The following is a 17,732-nucleotide window of genomic DNA, read 5'->3' as shown; positions in this document are numbered from 1 at the left end:
AATTCACTGCTCTCTGGGTGAAGACATTTCTCCCCATCTGTTCTGAACAGCCAGCCCCTTATTTCTTGACCAACCATGAGAAATATCAGCTGGAATAAATCAGTAGGTCGGGCAGCATGTGTGGCTGGAATGGATATGTAAAGTTTCGGGTCGGAACCCTTCTTCAGAATGATTGTAGTAGGGGCAGGACCAAGGTTGGTGGGTGATAGGAGGATACAGGTGAGGAGGGGTTCATTGGCAGATGACACAGTGAATGGTAGGGATTTGTAGTGTTGCAGAGCAGAGGGCTCTAGGAGTGCAGGTACATAGTTCCTTGAAAGTGGGGTCACAGATAGATAGGGTGGTCAAGAAGCCTTTCGGCACATTGACACATCAATTGCAGTATTAAGTAGAGAAGTTGGGAGATCATGTTACCGTTGAAAAATATGTTGGTGAGGCCACATTTAGAGTATCGTGTTCTGTTTTAGTCCCCCTGTTATAGGAAAGATGTTGTTAAGCTAGATAGGGTGCAGAGTAGATTTACGAGGATGTTGCCAGGACTCAAGGGGAGAGGTTGAGTAGGCTAGGATTTTACTCTTTGGAGAACAGGAGGAGAAGAAGTGATTTTATAGTACTCGACCAAGTGGGACCCATTCCCCCAATGCAATATCCCACCACTCACCCATAGCCCCCAACTGCGCAGGCGCGGCTGACGTTTTTAAAGTTTAAAATGGCAGATTAATGTGAATGAATCTCTCTCCCTCTTCAATCCCCTATTCTCCTCCTCCATTATCCTCCCTTTCCCCAGCCTCCACCAACCCTCTGCTTCCTCCCCTCACCCCTCCCTCCCCTCCTCCATCTGTTCCCACCCCTATCCTCACCACCCCCACTGCCCTCCTCTCCCTCTATTCTCCCACTACTCTCCCTGTACTCCTCCTCCCCCACTGCCCTTCTCTCCATCTATCCCCCCCTCCCTCCCTCCCACACTCCCCCCTCCTCTCCCTCTATCCTCCCTCCTCCCCCACCTCAGCTCCCCCGCTCCCCCCCCCCCATGAAAATCGCAATTTTTTTTCCAATTAAATTCTCAATGAAAACCGTGTTTTTTCTTTAAAATAACCTAAACACATTTTTTTTAGAATAAAATCAATTTTTTTAGAATAAAATCAATGTCAATGAAAATTTTTAATGTAAATGAAATTTGCGACCCCATTGTGACGTTGTACGCGGCAGGGTAAGTGGAAAAGTGGTTTTGTAAAGTGTTTTTTTGTAAAGTTTAAAATGTCAATAACTTGTAAAATATACCATCAATCTGAACGAAACTGGGCTAATGCACACCCCAGAACAATGGTGAGTAAGGTGGGCCAAAATTGTAGCACTATTCTGTACTGTTTTTGCGGAGTTTCGGGAAATCACGCACACAAACAAACAAGATGAGAGTTTTAGTAATATATATATATATAGAAATAGATAGATATAAGATTATAAAGGGGATAGATAGGATAAATGCACAGAGTAGGGCAATCAAGTACCAGAGGACACAGGTTTAAGGTGAGGGGGCAAAGATTTGATAGGAATCTAGGGGGCAACTTTTGTTTTACACAAAGAGTATATATGGAACGAGCTGCTGGAGGAAGTAGTTAAGCCAAGTACTATCACAATATTGAAAACAATTTGGACAGATAATTAGGATAGGTTTAGAGGGATATGGATCAAACGCAGGTAAGTGGGACTAGTGTAAATGGAGCATGTATGGGCAACTTGGGTTGAAGGACGTTTCCATGCTGTATGAGTGGACAAAGGCAAGTGATGAAAAAGAGACAGGTGTAAAAGTCAGACACAGAGATACAAGTGAAATGTGTAACCAGATGGAGAGATATAGGTGGAAGTGATATGGGTGGGGGGGGGTGGAATAGTGAATGAAATGGGAGGGACACAAGAAAGGGGGATGAGCAGGAGGGAGTATTACTTAAAATTGGAGAATTCAATTTTAGGCTGTAAGCTACCCAAGTGAAATATGAGGTACTGTTCCTCCAGTTTGCGTGTGCCTCATAGAAAGGTCAGTGTGATAATTGGAACGGGAGTTAAAATGATTAGAGACCAGGAGATGCTGCAGACCTTGGCAGAATGAGTGCACGTGTTTGGCGAAATGGTTGCCTAGTCTATGCTCGGTCTCCGAAAGTAGATGAGTTTAGAGGGAGTGCATGTGAACCTCTGTCTCACCTGGAAGGACTGCTAAGGTCCCTGGATGGAGATGAGGGAGGTGGTGTAGGGCCTATCCTTTCCTTACACAGACACTTCCTGAGTTCCTCCACCACTTGTGTTTTACTCAAGGTTCCAGCAGCTGCAGTTCCTTGTGTCTCCAAGGAAAAGATCAAGTTGCAGCAACCATCTGAAGCCCCTTAATAAAATCAGGCAGCACTAGCAGAGATAGAAACTAGGAAAAACCTGGATGTTAACGTTGTGGGTTGTAGAAAGAGGATGAGAGGAGAGGGAGTGTTTGTATTTTAGTGCGGATCTATCAATATCAGCATTGATCATCTATGCTGATCTATCATAGTGAATGATGGGGCAGGTTTGAGGGGTCTGCAATTTGTTTGTGTTCAGTTGTCTGACCAAATGGCCAGTTCAGTAGCAGACAGAGAAAGCACGTTGATGTGAGTTGTATAATTCACCATGAAGCCCAGAGGACTGCAGTGCCCAGACACAAGATGAGGGGCTGCAGTTACAAGGAACTGCAGGTGCTGGAATCTTGCCGGAGGAGATGCGTCTGGAGATGAGAAAACTTGGGACATCCTAGTGGACGTCAGGTAGACGAATAATGAGCTGCTGTTCAAGCTAATATTGGACATAGCTATAACAGTGCAGATTACTGACAGGGATTGATGCAACTGAAAGCTCGGGGTCCCACCTGCTGACACGAGGATGGCTATCCGTGAATCACTCAATCTGCTTTAGTTTCTACAATGGTCATATGGTGGACACTGCATGCAATTGATCAGATTGGAAGAAGTACAAATGAATCTCTGCCTCTCTGGGAGTACTGTTTGGGTTTCTGGATAAGAGGGTAGAGAGAAACAGACAGCTGTTGTCACTGTTGTCAGGCTGGGTTTATTGTTGTACGCATTTACGGTGAATTACGTTAAAGTTCCACCATCGATTTTCCGGCAACTGATGGATGGTCCAGCACCTCCTTTAATCCAGACAACACCAGGCGATGTTTGTTTGCTGCCCCTTCACCCCAAACGCAATACAATTCGTGTGGGTTTGAGGTCAATATTCACACCGCTGCCCAAGCGATCTATGAGGTTACACAAAAAAGCTGGAGAAACTCAGCGGGTGCAGCAGCATCTATGAAATAGCCTAATTCCTTCGCTCCATAGATGTTCCTGCACCCGCTGAGTTTCTCCAGCTTTTTTGTGTAACCTTCGATTCTCCAGCATCTGCAGTTCCTTCTTAAACACGATATATGAGGTGTTGCGCCTCCAATTCGCGTAGTAGACTGTTAGACCCAGAGATCATGGTTGGACCCAAAGATTATAGACGAGCTCTGCTATAAGATCTTTGGTTGGACCCGTGTTGTTCTTCCGGACAGAGATGGCGGCTGGGCGAGGTGCATCATGGGAGGTGTAGTCCATGTGCACCGTTTCCGGTTCTCGCAGCGGGCCGGAAACTACGTGTCCCAGGGTCTGTGCGACGGGGCATGCGCGGTGCGGCGGGGCTCGGCACGCCTGGGCGAGGAGTGTCCGGGCAGAGCAGAGCGGTGAGTGAGTGAGTGAGTGAGTGTGAGTGAGTGAAGGCCCGCTGCCGGTACCCGGGCAACGGCGCCCTGCCCCGCCCCGCCCGCTATGGCAGGCAGGGCGGCGCCGACGCTGCAAATGGCCGAGCTGAAGCGCAGGGCGCGGCGGAGAGCGGGACATGGCGAGCGGGGCCTGGGAGCTGCGATGAGGCCCGTGGGTGGAGAGAGAGCAGATCAGATCAGAGGGGCTCCCAGCCCGGGGGCCCTGCCGGGGCCGTGCTCCCATGGCGCTGGGCGGCACCCACCGCTGCTCCTCCTTCACAGGGAGGGGTTTTACCCTCACACACCCTCCTTTGAGGAGTGGCCACTCGCCCTCAGGGCGGGGACATTCACGCTCCTCCCCTTTGCCCTCGAAGAGGGGCCCATTGCCCTTCTTTCCCAACCTCCCGACGCCCTTGTGAACGCTCATCACTTCCAGACAAGGTGCCCGCTAGAGTTATGGCATCGGGGAACCTCCGACGAGGGCTTGTAGAAACTGATGATGGACCATGGCCAACTGGAGCCCTGTCAGTGAGCCTTTGGCCCATAACGTCCGTGCTGACCTATTTGTCCATCTACACTAGACCCATTTGGCTAAATTAGGATCATATTATTCTATTCTCTGCCTTTTTGAATATCTGTCTAACTGTCTCTTAAATAGTGATTGTATCTGATTTCACCACTTAGTCTGGCAGCACGTTTCAGATATCAAGTGTTCTCGGTGTAAATAAAAAAACTTACCATTCAGATCCACTTTAAATCTCCTACATCTCACACTAAAACTCATTGACATCTTGTTCTTGATACCGTCTCATGGAATGGTTTAGAGATATTGCGTGGAAACAGGCCATTCGGCCCACTGAGTCCGCGGAGACCAGCGATCACCCCATGCACTAACACTATCCTACACACAAGGGACAATTTACAATTTGTACCGAAGTCAGTTAACCTACTAACCTGTATGGCTTTGGAGTGTCGCAGGGAACCGGAGCACCCAGAGTCACGGGGAGAACGTACAAACAGCACCCATAGTTAGAATCAAACCTGGGTCTCTGGCGCTGTAAGTCAGCAACTCTACTGATGTGGCCCTTGTGGAGTGTAATTGCGAAGCAGCACCCAAGTTACGTCAAGGGACCGACTCTGCTCTGGAGAGGGTTCTGGTAAATCTCCGAAGCCCTGTGACCAGACAGATACTGAGTGGGAACCACCTCGCATCCGCTGCTCCGGTCAGCTTTGCATTCCTATTCTTTTCACTCGCATCTGACCTCCCCCTCCTCAAATTCCCTCTCATCTCTTCTTGCTGCACCCTCTTCTCTGGATCTTCAGGAGGTTAAGATTTGTTAATTTAGGAATTATGATCATGGGCATATCCCTGGTTGTGGACAATGTGGCTGTAATTCAGACATTGAAGCCACCATCCTGTTCCGAGTGATCTTCGGTAGAGGGAGAATTGTGCACTGCCTGTTGAATAAGATGATACTAGTGTGTAGAATTCAGATAAATACCAAGAGCTAGATGGAAGAGTGTACACAGGATGCTATTTATATGCAAAAGATTTGTTATTTTGCGACCATATTACAAAATATTATATCTGGGGTGAGTTTTTGAGGTAAATTAATTAAATGTATCTGTGTCTTCATGGGATATTGCGTAACATGAGCTGCAGAGGGTCTCTTTTTAAAAATCAGACCCTATATGCTCTCTATATGACCCAGAGCCACAGAACAAAGTTAGTTACAAATGTTCTTTTGGTTGGTTAGTAAATTTGCAGATGACACCAAGATTGCTGAGGTTGCAGACTGTGAGGAAGGCTGTTAAAGTATACAGCGGGATATTGATCGGCTACAAAAAAATGAGTGGAGAACTGGCGGGTAGAGGTTAGTCCAAAGAAATGTGAGGTGTTGCACTTTGGGAGATCAAATGTAAGGCGATAATATACAATTATTGGTATGACCCATGACAGCATTTATGTACAGAGGGTTCTTGAGGTCCAAGTCCATAAACCCCTGAAACTGGTAACACAAGTAGATAGAGTCGTAAAGAATGCTGATGGTATGCTTGCGTTCAGAGATCTGGGCTTTGACTATAGGAGTCAGGAAGTCAAGATGCAGCTGTCTTGGACGTGGTTAGGCTGCAATTGGATAATTGCATGCAGCTCTGGTTGCCTCATCACAGGAAGGATGTTGAGGCCTTTAAAGGGTGCAGAGGAGGTTTACCAGAATAATCAGTGCTGGGCCCCTTTGCTGTTTGTAATTTATATCAACAATTTGGCATGAGTAGTAAGTTTGCAGATGATATTATGGATAGTAAAGATGGTTATCAAAATTGCAGCAGGTCCTGAGCCTCCTCCATTGTCAGTGTGAGCAGGGGTGCAGTGCTGCCGGAGCGCCGATCAGCCACCTCCAAAAAAAGCCAAAACAGTGGGAAATTTTAACTAGCGTGTGTGTGGTTGGGGTAATCTGGTTAAAAGAGGGGTAAGGGGAAGACCCATCACTACTGAGATTCCCTGTAGGAGGGGTGGGGGGAGCAGCAGGACCCAGCAGAATCAGACCACGTGCTGTCTGCATCGTGGAGGTTATGGGCCTGGTGCTGAGCCTGGAACTCTGGTGGGGTGACGGCTCCGGCCCGCTGGTGACCGGTGGAGAGGCGAGGGTCGCTGGTGGAGGCCCGTGGGGGGCTGGAGTAGACATACGGGTCGGCTGCAGCAGCATCGGTGACTCCGGGGAGACAGTGAAGGTCGGCGACAGCGGTGGTGGCCCCGGGGAGGTGGTGAGAGGCGGTGACCCGAGGTGGTGGCCCCAGGGAGGCGGTGAGAGTCAGTAGCCGCGGCAGTTTCGGTGGTCCGGGCTTGGGTTTGGCCCGGAAGGCGGTGAGGGTCGGAGAGGCGGTGGTTGTTGTTGCTGCTCCTCGTGGTGGCCATCTCGGCCTCGTGGTGGTTGGGCAGGCGGCGCCTGCGGGCGGTCGAGTTGAGGGGTGTTGGTGGAGGGACCGGTCTGGAGGCGGGCAAGCTTGTGTTCAGGTAGGCAAGGAAGCATTTGTTGAGGGTGTGGATCTGCCGTCAAATTAAGTAGAGTTGTGGTCCATTGCAGGTGTGAGTGAGTACGTGGGTGGGTGAGTGTGAGTGGGTGAGAGTGTGTGTGAGTGAGTGTGAGTGTATGTGTGAAGGCCCAGAGCTGCGAGAGAGTCAGGGCGAGTTGGTGCCGGGTCGACACCTCTGTAAAAATACAAGATTACCGTCTTTTTCTTTACTTGCTTTACTATAATTCATATTTTAATATCATTAATGAGTGCAACCGTGCAATATTTTGACATATTATTAAATTATTATATGTTTTATGATATTAGTTATACACTGGGATGTAGATAGACTATAATCTTGTTTGACCCTCCTGGGAAAGGAGCTCCCCCCCGCCCCCCCCAAAGCAAAACCTGAAATGACGCCCCCGTTTGATAGCTCCAGCATCTAAAAAATTAGCACTGCAACACTGAGCATGAGGCCAAATGCAGATTGGAGGAATAGCACCTCATATTTTGCTTGGGCAGCTTACAACCCTTACAAGTGTTTCACTGTCATCCTGTTGAGTTTTGTTGTCTGCATAACTTGTTATCACCAACCCCACAGCCAACAATGGACCACTGTGGGCTCCACCTTTCCTTGATCACCATTACTTTTTTTTGCATATTTTTCATTCATTTGTTCTTTATCTCTCTATATCACCATCTATATCTTGTGTTTCCATTTCCCCTGACTCAGTCCGAAGAAGGGTCTTAACACGAAACGTTACCTATTCTTCTCCAGAGATGCTGCCTGACCTGCTTTTTGAGTGATCTTTTATACAACTCTATTGTAGATTTCTTGCAGTGCTGAAACTGTAAGCATTTGAAAGCTCAGCTTTCCTCTTTATGTGCAAAGGGAATTGCACAAGGTAGCAGTTTCACGTTGCACCAGTGGTCAAGGGAAAACATTACAAATGGATACTAAAAATAGTACGAAATGCATGTTAATGTAAGACTGCAGAAACTTTTCAAACTTGTTGATTTTGATAGATAAAATAAATCAATACATGCCCACAGTTCGCTAACTAATCAATTTTAATTAAGAACGTAGGAAGGTGTATCACCGGGATTCTGGAAGCCAAACAATTTGAGAAAATCAACAGCAGAAAGGCAATACAAAATTGTGGATCTTGAGGTAGGACAGGAGAATATTGCATGTGTTTTATTAAGGTTCAATGCTATGTAATTCTGGGCAACTGCAAAGTCAAGAGAGCGTTTTATTGTCATGTGTCCCAGATAGGACTATGAAATTCTTGCTTGCTGCAGCACAACAGAATGTTGTAAGCATAAACACAGAACAGTTCAGTGTGTCTATATAGCATAGACCATATATATGCACATAAATAGACAGATAAAGTGCAATAGGCTGTTATAGTTCAGAGTTTGTTTGATGGCAGCGGAGAGATGAGTGTGTGGCCAGGATGTCCTTGATGATGTTGGCAGCTTTTTTGAGGCAAGATTGCGATAGATCCCTTCGATGGTGGGGAGGTGAGTGCTGATGATGGACTGGGCAGTGGTCACAACTATCTGCATTCTTTTCCGCTCCTGGACGCTCAAGTTGCCAAACTAAGCCACAGTGCAACCGGTCAGCATGCGCTCTACTGTGCACCTGTAGAAGTTCGAGAGAGCCCTCTTTGACATACCGACTCTCCGCAATCTTCTCAGGAAGTAGAGGCGCTGATGTGCTTTCTTTATAATTGCATCAGTGTGCTGGGACCAGGAAAGATCTTCGGAAATACGCGCGACCAGGAATCTGGAGTTTTTGACCCTTTCCACCATCGTCCCGTTGATATAAACGGGATTTTGGGTCCCTATCCTACCCCTTCCAAAGTCCACAATCAGTTCCTTGGTTTTCCTAGTGTTGCGAGCCAGGTTATTGTGCTGGCACCATTCAGACAATCGGTCGATCTCACTTCTATACTCTGACTCGTCACGATCAGTGATTCGTCCCACAACAGAACTTGATAGTTCGCACTATGTCTGGCTCCGCAGTCATGAGTATAGAATGAGTAAAGCAGGGGGCTGAGCACGCAGCCTTGAGGTGCTCCCATGTTGATTGTTATCGAGGATGACAGATTTCAACCAATACGGATAGACTGTGGTCTGTGAATGAGGAAGTCGAGGATCCAATTACAGAGGGATGCGCAGAGACCCAGATCTGAGAGCTTGGTAACCAGCTTGGAGAGGATGATTGTATTAAACGCCGGCCGAGCTGTAGTCAATGAATAACAGCCTGACATATGAGTTTTTGTTGTCCAAGTGGCCCAGAGCAGAGTGGAGAGCCAGTGAGATCGCATCCACCGTTGATCTGTTGTGGCGGTAAGCGAACAGCAGTGGGTCGTGGTTCATTGTTGAGGTAGGAGTTGATTTGCGCCATAATCAATCTCTCAAAGCACTTCATCAACACAGATGTTAGTGCCACTGGTCGATAGTCATTAAGGCACGTTACCTTGTTCTCCTTGGGCACCGGTAATATTGATGCCCTTTTAATGCTGGTGAGAACCTCAGACCTCAGAAGTGAGAGGTTGAAAATGTCCGTAAAAACTCCAGCCAGTTGGTCCGTACAGGTTTTTAGAACACAGGTCCAGGTGCTTTCCGAGGGTTCTCCCCCCTGAAGGATCTTCTGATGTCGGCCTCTGTGACTGACTGAAATACCATCAGGGCGAATGGGGGCTCGGGAAGGCACATCAGTATTCTCCCTATCAAAGCGTGCGTGAAACGCATTGAGCTCGTCAGGGAGTGATGCTTCACTGACAATTGAGCTGCCTCCTGATTTCGCCTTGTAGGAGGTGATGGCGTTCAAGCCCTGCCACAGTTGCCGAACATCCGTCTCATCCTCCAGCTTGGAGCAGAAGTCCTTTTTGATAGCCTTACCAAGGTTGTATCTGGTTTTCTTGTCGACCTCTGTATCTCCAGACCTGAATGCCTGGGATCTGGTCTTCAGAAGAGTACGGATCTCATGGGTTCATCCAAGGTTTCTGGTTAGGAAACACTCAGAAGGTTTTTGTTGGGATGCAGTCCTCCACACATTTCTTTATGAAGTCTGTAACGACTGTGGCGTATTTATTCAGGTCCGTTGCCGAGTCCCTGAACATTGCCCAGTCTACAAACTCCAAACAGTCCTGGAGTTGTTCCTCTGCCCCCTTTGTTGCTTTAGCAGTATGTTTGGGTTCATTGTCTTGCCGTAAAATGAACCGCCGGCCAATGAGTTTTGAGACATTTGTTTGAACTTGAGCAGATAGGATGTGTCTATACACTTCAGAATTCATTATGCCACTACCATCAGCAGTTGTATCATCAATGAAGTGAGCCAGTACCTTCAGCAGCCGTACATGCCCAGGCCATAACAACCCCACCACCGTGTTTCACAGATGAGGTGGTATGTTTTGGATCTTGGGCAATTGCTTCCCTCCTCCATACTTTGCGCTTGCTATCACTCTGATATAAATTAATCTTCGTCTCATCTGTCCACAAGCCCTTTTTCCAGAACTGTGGTTGCTCTTTTAAGTACTTCTTGGCAAACTGTAACCTGGCCATCCTATTTTTGCAGCTAACCAGTGGTTTGCATCTTGCAGCGTAGCCTCTGTATTTCTGTTCATGAAGTCTTCTGCGGACAGTGGCCATTGACAAATCCACACCTGACTCCTGAAGAGTGTTTCTGATCTGTCGGCCAGGTGTTTGGGATTATTCTTTATTATAGAGAGAATTCTTCTGTCATCAGCTATGGAGATCTTCCTTGGCCTGCCAGTCCCTTTGCGATTAGTAAGCTCACCAATACTCTCTTTATTCTTAATGGTGTTCTAAACAGTTGATTTTAGTCAGCCTAAGGTTTGGCCGATGTCTCTAACAGGTTTATTCCTGTTTCTCAGTCTCAGAATGGCTTCTTTGGCTTTCATTTGGTCCTCATGTTGATAAACAGCAATAAAAGTTTACAAAGGTGGAGGAAAGACTTCTTCTTCTATGTAGAGTTTTTTTGCGGTTGGCAAACAACTTTTTTGGTGCATTACCGCCACCAACTGGCATGGAGTGTGGATCAAACAACACCATTACATATACTAATAACCTACATCCTTCCGAACAAATTGGTTACCCTAAGAAAAAGCAACAGGATTTGATAGCACTTATATGAACTCCCTTGCAAAATATCTACCAAATCAAATTGTACTCTTTCTTTTCTGAACTGCTCACTCATCCGTTCTCTCTCCTCCTCATACCTCTCACAATGTACAATGACATGCTCTATTGTCTCTTCTTGCCCACAGTATTCACATCTGCCTGTATTATGCTTGTCTATTATAAAAAGTGTACTGTTCAGACCAGTGTGTCCAAATCTAATTCTTGAAATTACTGTCTCCTCTTTTCTGTTTTTTCCTGCACATCTCATTTCTCCCACTTTCCTCTGGACTCTGTAGAACCACCGTCCTTTCCGCTCTTCCTCCCATTGCTTTTGCCATCTTTCCTTCAGTCTTTGCTTAATAATGTCTTTGATTTCAGTTTTACCTATGTTAATACTTAAATCAATCTTACTTCTTTTTGTGGAGGAAAGACTAGGTGCTGAGAGCTCTCGTATACCTGTATTAAGGAGGCAATTAAACACACCTGAGAAATTACAAACACCTGTGAAGCCATGTGTCCAAAAAATTATGGTGCCCTGAAATGTGGGGACTATGTATAAACACAGTTGTAATTTCTACATGGTGAAACCAAAATGTATAAAAAATACCCTTTAATAAAATCTGACAATGTGTACTTTATCCACATGTGATTTTTTTTCCATTATAAATCTCAAATTGAGGAGTAAAGAGGCAAATAAATAAATGATGGGTCTTTGTCCCAAACATTATGGAGGGCATTGTATATTACTAATATAGAACTGAGTGCCGTCAGTGAATACATTGAGCGTGACATTGTATTTGTGCTGTTGTGCGGCTGGGTGTAAGTAGGAAACAATGGATAATTCGAGGACATGTTCTTCTCATTCTGTAAAAATAAATAATATGGTAGAGTTACAAAAGATTAAGGACTTCAATCTAGAGCCAAGAATCTTTTCAGGGTCGAGTATGTAATTTCTATTTCATGAATAAATTCATATATCATATTATATGTTAACATACATATAAGTTAATATCTTCTGTTTTATAGATCGAGAATACGTAATGGCTAAGGTCTACAGGATCTCTGTACTGGAACATTGTTGCATGTTTTGCGATGAAGCATCAACCCACTGCGGTACACTTGCCTGATAATTGGTGAGTTTGGTATGGAATTGATGAGTGTACCAATTATCGTAACATTGGCCTTCATCAGTCGGAGAATTGAGTATAGAAGTTGGCAGATCATGCTGCAGTTGTATAAGATGTTGGTGAGGCTGCATTTAGAATATTGTGTTCAGTTCTGGGTACCATGTTATAGGAATGATGTTGTCAAGCTGGAAAGGGTGCAGAAAAGATTCACGTGGATGTTGCCAGTACTCTAGAGCCTGTGCTATAGGGAGAGGTTAAACAGGCTAAGACTCTTATTACTTGGAGCACAGGAGGAGTGTCTTGGAGAGCCTCGCGCGCGGCGGGGGTATCCCGGGGAGCAGCGCGGGTCCGATCCACCCGTCGAACAACTGCGCTGCCCCCGACCATAACGAGATCGAAGACTGGAATATGCCCCAGTAGGCCGGACGCCCCACAAGCCTCCCAGGGGACTGTGATGAAGCCGGGCGGCGAGGCCTGGCTGGGCCGCAGGAGCCTCAGCGGTGACGGCGATGGGAGACTCAGCGACGGCAACGTGGGGCTTGGCGGCGTCAAGTGGCTTGGTGGCGGTGGGGCCTCGTGGTTGATGAGCGTGAGAGGGAGTGGAAGACAATGAGAACCCGGCGTGGAGAGACAATGGGAGAACAAAGGGGGACCCGGTGTGGCGAAGGGGGGGGGGGGTATTTCTAGTTTAGAATCCTCTGCCCAGGGGTTAAGTCTCTATTTGTTTGTTCATTTGTGTCGGTGAAGGCGCTGTGCACACGGCAGCCATTTTATAGTCGCTTGTCTTTTTCTTTTTGTTTTCACTTTTAATTTCAAGTTTTTGTGTACCTTGTATGTTGTGACTATCGGCAGACCAATTTCCCTCCGGGGATGAATAAAGTTTATCTTATCGTATCATATGTTCCTGGTCATCAGTCCTTGTTCATCAGTCTATGAAAGTAAGCATGCAGGTACAGCAGGCAGTGAAGACAGCGAATGGCATGTTGGCCTTTATAACAAGAGGAATCGAATTTAGGAACAAAGAGGTTATTTTGCAGTTGTACAGAGCCCTAGTGAGACCACACCTGGAATATTGTGTGCAGTTTTGGTCCCCTAATTTGAGGAAGGACATTCTTGCTATTGAGGGAGTGCAGCGTAGGTTAATTCCCGGGATGGGGGGACTGCCATATGCGGAGAGAATGGGGCAGCTGGGTTTGTACACTCTGGAGTTTAGAAGGATGAGAGGGCATCTCATTGAAACATATAAGATTGTTAAGGGTTTGGACACGCTAGAGGCATGTTCCCAATGTTGGGGGAGTCCAGCGCCGGGGGCCACAGTTTAAGAATAAGGGATAAGCCATTTAGAATGGAGACGAGGAAACACTTTTTCTCACAGAGAGTGGTGAGTCTGTGGAATTCTCTGCCTCAGAGGGCGGTGGAGACAGGTTCTCTGGATGCTTTCAAGAGAGAGCTAGATAGGGCTCTTAAAAATAGCGGAGTCAGGGGATACAGGGAGAAGGCAGGAACGGGGTACTGATTGGGGATGATCAGCCAAGATCACATTGAATGGGCCTACTCCTGCGCCTATTGTCTTATGAGTAGTAAACAAAATCATGAGAGAAAAATAGATCAGGTAGACGCACGGAGTCCCTTACCTAGAGTAAGGGAACCGAGAACAAGAGAACATAGGTTTAAGGTGAGCGGGGAATTTAATAGAAAGCTGAGGGGTGACTTTTTAACATAAAGGATGCTGATTGTATGGAACACGCTGCCAGAGGAGGCAGCTGTGGCAGGTACTATTGCAACGTTTAAGAAACATTTGGATAGGACAGTGATAAAGGGGTATGGGCCAAAAGCAGGCAATTGTGATCAGTGTTGATGAGACATGTTGGTCAATATGGGCAAGTGGAGGTTGGATTAAAAAAGGGGAACCATCTGGCAGGTATAGAGAACTGAAATAGGATAGACCCTTCGGGAGTATAGAGAATGCAAGGAGTACTCAGAAAAAAAATACCAGGGCATAAAGACTACAGAAAATTCCAAAGCATTTTATGTAAATCAAAGACAAGAGCATAACCAGGGAGAGAGAACGGTGCATTAGGAATCAGAGGTGCAATTTGTGTGTAGAGCTGCAGGACCTAGATGAGGTCTTAAATGAATATTTTGCGTGTATTCACTCCAGGGAAACATAATGGAGATGGAGAATTTGGGGAGGAGGATGGTGAAATTATTGACCATGTTCTTGTTAAAAAGCTTGAGATATTAGATGCCTTTGTGAACCAAGGTGGATAAATCCCAGGGCCTGATGTGAAGCATCTCAGACTGATATGGGAGGCAAGGAAGGAAGGAAGGAAATTGCTGGGGCTCTGACAGGGATTTTCAAGTCTTCACAGCCACAGGTGTCAGGAGGGCAGCAAATGTATCTTTATTCAAGAAGTACAAGCCAGATATTTACAGGCTAGTGATATAATGTTAGCCGTGGTTGAATTCCAAAGGGACTGGATTGGTCTTCACTTGAAAAGGCAGGAATTAATTAAAAATAGTAAGCATGGTTAAAGTTAGGGGAGATCCTGTTTGACTACTTTAATTGAATTTTTCAAAGGGATATCAAAATGTATTGTGTGGGAAGGAGTTGCAGATGTTGGTTTACACCGAAGGTAGACACAAAATACTGTAGTAACGCAGTGGATCAGGCAGCATCCCTGGAGAAAAGGAATCAGGGTCGAGACCTTTCTTCAGACATGTAAAGAAAATGTATTGCTGAGGGTAACGTGGTTGAAACAGTTTACCTAGAGAGGATAATGGCGATTTCGTCCTTTACCTTGGCCCTCCATCCTCTAAAGAACCTCCTGAAGAAGGGTTTCAGCCCGAAACGTTTCCTAGCTCCTTCGCTCCATAGATGCTGCTGCACCCGCTGAGTTTCTCCAGCATTTTTGTGTACCATCCTCCAAAGAACGTTCACCTTTGAAAGGATCTCCATCCACATTCACCACAATGGCCACTGATTATCTATTGGTGCAATAGTAATGCTCCTGAGTATGAGAGGATCCATGGGTTTGGTCTTTTGGTTTATGTGTGTGGCTGAGGGACCAATGATGTGAAGCTGCCATCTGTGGCATTATGACTGAATGTCTGCCAATATCATATAGAGTCGTGCAGCGTAGAAACAGCTCACCCAGTCGGTACTGACCATCAAATATTAAACCTACACTATCTATTTATTCTCCACACTATTTCATTAACCTCCCTAGATTCCACCACACTTAGATTCTAGGGGCCATCCATATTGGCTAATTAACCTACTAATCTACGCATCTTTTGAGATGTGTGAATAAACCAGAGGACATGGAGGAAAACCGTTGGGGAGAACTACAAATTTAATTGTAGAAAATGTCTGCTATTCTATTATCGATTATCAGCTAAATATGAGGCCGTGGAGTGACTGGTGATGAGGTAGAACATTCTGGAGCCTAATTATGTGCCTTTGATTGATGTTACTGCAAGAAATTGCCAAATATAGCTCTTTGGGGGGGTGGAGGGGGGCTTACAGAGATGGTGCAGGTGTAGAAATAGTGCTAGCCATGAATTGGGAGATCAGATTGGAAACAAGCAAGTGCAATTACACCTAATAGAATAGCTTTGGAGGGGGTTAAAGTGACGGCAGCCAGCCAGTAGTGCAGAAGGTGAAGAACTGTTTTAGCAGATATAGAGATTCCAAGAATGTAATTTGCAACTTCAATCATGGCCATTTCAATGCTGTGGCAGGGCAGGAAACTAGTTTGGAGGAAAAGGCGGATGTTTATTTTGGAGATAACAATATTTTGAATAGGAAAGGGAGGATGGAAAAATAATTTGTATAGGACTCTAGTAACCGATGTTTTTATGAGACAGCTGGTTATAGTAAATTTGGAAATGGGAAACAGTATCCAAAGGTAGAACTATCTACTGCATTGTAGTTTTGAAGTAGAGTGGAAACAGGCCCACAGAGTCCATACTGACCATTGATCACCCGTTCACACTATGTTATCTCACTTTCTCATCTTACACACAAGGGGCAATTTACAGATATCAATTAACCTACAAACGTGCATGTTTTTGGGGTGTGGGAGGAAAGCGGGAGAATCCCACCTGGGCACAGGGAGACTGTGCAAACACCACACAGACAAACCTGGGTCTCTGCCACTGTGAGGCAACAGCTGCCCCACTGGCCACCCTTATTAGTATTAACTAACATTAAGTCTAGAATGGGAAGTGGCTGGTCAATACTTGGTTGCAAGAGGATCAAGTGAACAAGGCTGAGTCTCATGGATGAGTTGAATTTGAGAAAGCAAGACTGAAGCTGGAATAGAATCCAGAGCAAAACTTGATTTCACTACTTTGATTACCAGGAAAGAGGTCGGGAAGAGGAGAGTGGCAGATCCATCTTCTATGAGTCCGCTCTGGTTCCTGTCTCAGTAAGGTCGTTCCTTGAGATCATGCCGTTCATGAGACTTAGTGACCAACAGCATGAAAATCCTGTTGACAGTGCACTGATACTGGAAGATCACAATCTGTCTTGCTATGTCTCAGTCAACAGGGAGCAGCATTTGGCTGTGCCTTTTTGAATTATCCTTTGGTGACTTCTGCATTGCTTTTCCCCCCTGCAGGTCAGTGTGAGCTATACTGGAAGCCATGGAAAAGGAGGGCAGCATCCAGCTGGAGGTACCGGATTTCAGCTGCTCCGTGCTGGCCCAGCTCAACCAGTTGCGGATGCAAGGGCGGCTCTGCGACATTGTGGTTGACGTCCAGGGAAAGTCCTTCCGTGCCCATAAGGCCGTGCTGGCCGCCAGCTCACCGTACTTCCGAGACCACATGTCCCTGGGCGAGATGAGTGCCGTTTCCATCTCCGTCATCAAGAGCCCTGCAGTGTTTGAGCGCCTGCTGGCCTTCTGCTACACGGGCAAGTTGTGCCTGCAGGTGGCCGACATCATCAGCTACCTGACGGCAGCCAGCTTTCCTCCAGATGCAGTACATCATCGACAAGTGCACGCAGATTCTTGATAGCATTCACTTCCGCATTGACATCTCCGAGGTGGAGGCCGGGCTGACCCAGGACGGGCTACAGCGCCCGAGCCAGCCCCGCGGTGGCAGCGGCGCCCTCCCGCCCAAACCACGGCGAGGGCGGGCATCCTCAAACTACGCCGGGAATGCGGCCCGCGGAAGCCCCTTGCCTGACGAGTTGGTGGGTGAAGGTGGCAACGACGAGAGGCTGGTGCGCATCGACAGAGTGGGTCAGTGGTACGTGGAGACCGGGGTGAGCAGCGACCGCAGCCCGGAAACGATCCGGCAGATCAGCAGCATGCGGATCAAGACGGAGACTCCGGATGAGTGGATCGTGTCGGAAAATCAGCCATCCGGGGAAGACGGCAGTAGTGCTGAGGAGGTGACCGCCATGGTGATTGACAGTGCTGGGCACAGCACTCTGGTCCAAGATACATTTCACACCGCAGCCTCGAGCGGCAAGACCTCCAGACCATCCAGCAGCTTTAGTGAGATGGACAGGTAAGAGGGCAAGATAATGCGCAGCTTTACTCATTGTTATTCGGGTTGGGCTGGGGGTGGAATCCCAAAGGGTCTGTGGCTTGGGGTGGGTCACACAGCATGGCCAGCTGGCGGATGGGGGCTGGGTTTAAAGCATAGAATGAAAATAGTTTACAACG

At 46.8% G+C, this 17,732-nt stretch overlaps 1 protein-coding gene across 1 annotated transcript in view; it reads left to right on the top strand.

The window, feature by feature from the left end:
* The first annotated feature begins 3,669 nt into the window (after positions 1-3,669).
* zbtb37 (zinc finger and BTB domain containing 37) overlaps positions 3,670-17,732 on the top strand; it is a 36,090-nt gene continuing 22,027 nt past the window's right edge. The window contains 5 exon segments of the mRNA XM_055642033.1: positions 3,670-3,739; positions 7,863-7,946; positions 11,954-12,060; positions 16,680-17,025; positions 17,027-17,574. Of these exon segments, the coding sequence (XP_055498008.1) occupies positions 16,705-17,025; positions 17,027-17,574 (869 nt within the window). The 5' untranslated portion in view covers positions 3,670-3,739; positions 7,863-7,946; positions 11,954-12,060; positions 16,680-16,704.

The sequence above is a fragment of the Leucoraja erinacea genome, chromosome 10 (assembly GCF_028641065.1).
Source record: "Leucoraja erinacea ecotype New England chromosome 10, Leri_hhj_1, whole genome shotgun sequence".
NCBI classification, from domain to species: Eukaryota; Metazoa; Chordata; class Chondrichthyes; order Rajiformes; family Rajidae; genus Leucoraja; species Leucoraja erinaceus.
This window is presented reverse-complemented; position numbering and strand designations above follow the sequence as displayed.